At 32.2% G+C, this 5407-nt stretch overlaps 1 protein-coding gene across 1 annotated transcript; it reads right to left on the reverse strand.

Annotated features, from left to right (window-relative positions):
- Positions 1-1083: 1083 nt before the first annotated feature.
- Positions 1084-1664, reverse strand: LOC149204791 (putative glutathione S-transferase). Its single transcript, XM_089397213.1, has 2 exons — positions 1332-1664; positions 1084-1239 (listed from the first exon to the last, which is right to left on the reverse strand). The coding sequence occupies exons 1-2, from the start codon at positions 1662-1664 to the stop codon at positions 1084-1086; spliced, it is 489 nt and encodes a 162-aa protein (XP_089253339.1).
- Between the last annotated feature and the right edge of the window lie 3743 nt (positions 1665-5407).

Consider the following 5407-nt stretch of genomic DNA (forward strand, 5'->3'; position numbering starts at 1 on the left):
TGTTGGAAACTTTGGTTAGCTCAGAAAGAAATAATATTTAACAACACAGAATTGCCCGTAGGAAAAGTGGCGGAACAGGCAAGGAATCTCCTCTTAGAAACTCTGAACCACTCCTTAGTCAAAGACGACAACTCCTTGCGAACCGAGGAAAGGGTGTGGTTGGATGCTTATATAGGAAAGGCCATTCTTTCGGCACTCAACCGCCCAATGCATAAGGGAAAATGGCAGATCCGAGAATCAGAGGATAGCTTCCAGCAGTGGTGGAAATCTCAGGGCAAGGGCACCATTTTTTTCGATGGAGCCTCAAAAGGCAATCCAGGGAGGTCTAGAGCAGGAGGGGTGATCTTCTTTCAGAATGGGAAAAAAGACGACTTCAGTTGGGGTCTTGGAATGAAAACCAACAATCAAGCTGAAATTCTCAGCCTCTTGAAAGCCTGCCAAATGGCAAGAAAAGGAAATCCAGAAGAAATTCTAATCTTTGGTGATTCAGAACTGGTGATAAAAACGATGGTAAACAAGAAAAGGCTCAAGGACGCGATGCTAAACAAACAGCTTTAAAGAGTGACCAGAATTCTGAAAGACTTTTCATCGGTTCAATTCTTCCACATTCTCAGAGGATTAAACAAGGAAGCATACAGATTGGCGAATATTGGATGCACTTTACAAGACAGAATGATCATCATAAATGCAGAAACATCGACCATGGAAATCATCTCCTAAGTAGAAAGAGAGCTAATGTAAATTCTGAAAATTGTAATTGTTGTTTAGGCTCTACCCAACTTGTTTTCTATCAATAAAACATAACCGTTCCAGTTAAAAAACAAAATTATGTATACAAGGTCTCGGTTTTAAACAAATCATAACCAATTCCAAGAATTGATATCATTGAGGTGTAACATAAAATAAATCCAGTAACGTTCAAATTGTTTAGTATGTAAAAATTTCAGCACAAAGACAAACAAGGAAATGAAGAAATGATTGTAATCAACTTATTATCAAAACCAGAGTATTATTTAGATATTTAGTTCCTAATGTCAAAGTATAGACTTTTTAGTTTTTGAGGTCCTTTAAACTACATTAATCTTAGTCAACCAACCCTATCCCATCACCTCCAAAATACTCTTTGCGGGTACTTTGCAACATTTCCTCCAACAAAAGACGGTTTGCCACCGATTCCTCCACCGCTTTCTGTTGCTCCTCACCCTGGCCCCTGAAAGCTCCTAGAATACTTGGAACGACCTACAACCACCAATACTTAATATTAGACACGGAAATGCAAACCAGTAATTGAAACTTTCAAAATGCAGATAACTAACGAATGCATGAATTACCTTATCGTCTATGAAGGCAGCCCAGAAGTGGGCAATGGCTCTGTCATATGGATCTTTGGGAATTATACTTGGCGCTTTACTATCCCATGCCTCCTCGATATACTGCACAATAATCATCGATTCACAAACAGGCTTCCCGTTGTGGATGAGCACCGGAAACTTCTTGTGAACAGGGTTCGATTGCAGCAGCAGCTGGCTCCTATTTTGAATGTCCTCTTCAATGAACTGATAATGGATCCCTTTAAGACCAAGTGCTATGCGAACCCGCACCACGAAGGCACTGTAACCAACACCTAACAACTTCACTTGCCCCTCTTCTCCACAACCCTCCATCGCTATGAAATGTGTTTTTTCAATTGTAATGCGCTTCTCTGGCATATGTGTACCTGCCTAGTGTACTTATATATATATAAGTATACACAAAACTTGCGCCCCAAGTCACGCTTCACCAGAGTGCCAATGGTGGCCTTGGGTTCCACTCGTCTTTGCCAATTGGGTGGAACGATGGGTAGCTTCACGGACAAGCTACCTGCAGCAGCCATGAACTTACTTCAGCAGGCCCACCTCCTGTGATCAAGAACCTTCAAGAGGCTGATGGGATTGAAGTCAAGGGAATAACTCCAAATACTAATGGTCTGCATAATTCCCTGCACTCGCTCTCTAGATTCTTTTTTAATTGTTATTATTTGTCATCCACATATGATATAAATTTTGAATCAATTATAAAAAATTTAATAAAATTATATTTCTAAATTTATTAAATTTAATGCAATAAAAATCTGTATATAATTTTAATTGTTAGTATATGTGGCTTCAATATTTTTGTAAAATTTTATTTTAAAAAAATCTAAATATATAACACCAAAGGGTTCAAATTAATGTGAAGGATGGTTTTTTTAAGTAAAATCTAAATGTTTTGATCACTCCTTGAAATATATTTGTAACAAACAAGGCCACATAATTATCATTCTGATTTGTAATTAGCAAGGTTACATAATTATCGTTTTTTGTGGCTTAGTTTAATTATTTAACTTTTAAAAGTATGAATCAATTGCTACATTTGAACAAGTTTTACATTGTAAATTCTCTCATCTTAGGTGGGTAAAAGGTTGAATTTGATTGTAATAAACTTTAGTTAATCAGCTTTTTAAAGTTCATTGTTTCATAGCTAATATTCTTTTCACCAAATCATTTTACAAAATCACTAAGTTTTAGAAATTGAACAAATTTCAAAGTCCATTCTCATAGCTAATATTCTTTTGACCAAATCATCTTACAAAATCACGAAGGTTTGGAAGTTGAACAATTATAATGTTGTTAAATTGAAACATTTTCATACTTTTATTTAATATGGTAAAACCAAGTGTCTTACATAGTCACACAAAAATGTCTAAATTGGAATATTTATTTTTTATAATTATAAAAATTAATAAAACTTGAATCAATAATTGTTTTAACCAATAATTGTTTAAAAATCTCGAGTCAAAGTAACTATTTTTACATTAAATTTCAAGCAATAAAAATTAATTATAAACAGATTAATTGTATAATTTAATGATAATAAAATTTATTTATTTAGAAATAATAAAAAATAAACATGAAATATCACTAAGATATATCTAAGAAAAATTAATATAATAGTGTGGAGTCTATTTATCTTTTAGTTTTTATTAAAGTTTTTATTATATATTTATGTAAAATTAACTAAAGGTTTTTAAATTTATATTTTGTTGTAAAATGATAATTAAAATTAAATTTAGATTTTGAATTACAAATATGTTGTATTTTGTTGTAGAGTTTGGTCTGTCTATGTTACATTGTGGTTCTGTATCCAAAGGCAATGCTTTTTCTTAATGGTAAGATGTAAGGATAAATAATCACTAGTAGATTTTATTAAGATTCCAATGGCTTAATACTTGTTCCTTTCATAACTTCAACAATTGTAGTGCTTGAGAGTACCAGATAAGGTGTTGTAATTGTTAAATTGCAAGAGAAATTTCAATGCACAAAAGTTTAGGTAAAACATGAAAGGTGAGACATGAATCAAAGTCTTTGTTCTCCATATATGTAGAGAAACAATTGATAGTGATAAATACTTTAATAATGGACAATTTTGAAAGTCTATTCAGAAAATACAATTAAAGAGAAGAAACATGGGGTGTCATTATATGGTCGCGCTTATGAATGAAAAATTTCCAAGCTCAGTTCACATTTTAGAGAAATTAAGATTAAAGGGAAAAACATGAGGGTATGATTATATGGTCATGATTATGATTAACTTTTGATATAGATAGTAAAAATTTGAAATCTAACCTTATATTTAAGGAGGTGAATCAATATTAAATACAATAGCTATATACATTTATACTATAATTATGAAAACCACTAAATTTATTTATATTGTTTATTTTATGTTTGACTTGTAATTTTCCATATATTTCATCAATATCCAGTTTATTTATTAGACTATATAATTGGTTTATATAAAAATATGCTCAAGTCAGAACCAACACATTGTAACTTATAAATTAAACTAATTAATTTTCTAACTATAAACATATTGATCTTAGATTCTAAATTTACTGTACATTTTAAAAGAATATATATATATGATATTTAATTAATTATATGTAAATTTATTATTGGAAAATATAAATTTATTTTTTGAGAAGAATTTTCAGTGTAAATCACATTCAAATGCATTTGTTGAGGCATTTCTAACCAACGAGTGTGGTTCATCGTCAGGACAAGTTGAAGGATCAGATCCAAGCTGCATGTTAAATAGACAGAGAAGAACACCCAACGACTATATTTGACCAGGCAAGGGCTATATTGAACTGGTCAGCTAGACTGGCTAAACTAATCTCACTGGACCAAGGGACAGGATAAAATAACTATATTTAAATAAAATATAATCAATAGGAATTAATTAGTTACAGAAATGACCTATATTTAAGTAATATAAATGAATATTTAGTTAGTTAACTGAAAGTTAGTTTAATACCAGATATAAAGTAGGTAATGTATGAACGAAAAGTATTAATATTAAATATAAAAATAAGTTATACAATTAAAGTTACAGAATTAAATAATTAGTAAACTAATAGTAAGTTAGTTTTACTGATGATGGTGGTGGTTAACGTCCGCTGAGACCAAACATTGGTTTATCTGACCGAAAGAAACAAATTATTTATTTTGATTTAAGATTTTATTCCTATGCTCAAAAATCCTAGAGTGAAGCCTCCCTAGCTCACTATAATTTTAACATTGTAAAAGGCTAGGAAGGTTAGTATTGTAACAAAGATTGTGAAACTGAGATCTAATGTGGCTGTATGCGGGGCACTCTAAGAGGAACTGGTTTTCATCCTCGATGTTCCTATTCTCGCATATATGGAAGATCCTTTCCATCCATAGTGTTTTAGGAACAGCCCAATGACCTGTTTCACAATGGAGCTCATGAGAATTCGTTCTGATCTGTGTTATATTAATTTTCTTCTTTGAGCCAATTAAAATAGAGAGATACTTTTGATCTTCTAGGGTGGGGTTGATGACCTTCTTATAATAACATAATTTTCTTTTAGCTGCTAAATCTTTCTCACGCCACATTTTTCTTTGAACTTAGAAGTAACAATATCTTTAATTTTATTAATGTTTTGCTATGCATCATTCTTTTTGATCTCCCAATAGTTTAACTAGGCCCTTGTGTCTTTATGCCACCCCCGATTGAGCCTTAGGTGGTTTTGGCTGGAATTTAAAGCTAGCTTAGGAACTCTATGATCATCTATGTTATTGAGTTTGTGCTTGTACATTAGAAACCTAATCATAGCTAGGCTCTCAATAGGGGAAAGACCTGCGTCTATAAGGAGAATAGGATAGGGTGTATTACTTTTAATTTTTAGGTTATAAGTTATAAAATGCTTCTGGATTTGCTCAATCTTTCTCCATGATTCTCTGGAGATGCTGCAACCCCAAACCTCATAGCCATATAAGATAACAGGAGTGACTAAAGTTTCAAAGAGGAGCTTCTTTTTATCCCACATTACGAGGTTGGTTGTTTTACAATTATTTTCAAGACC

This window comes from Pinus tabuliformis, chromosome 1_2 (assembly GCF_031772625.1).
Source record: "Pinus tabuliformis cultivar Carrire ecotype Pingquan chromosome 1_2, CPIR1, whole genome shotgun sequence".
In the NCBI taxonomy this organism is placed as follows: domain Eukaryota; kingdom Viridiplantae; phylum Streptophyta; class Pinopsida; order Pinales; family Pinaceae; genus Pinus; species Pinus tabuliformis.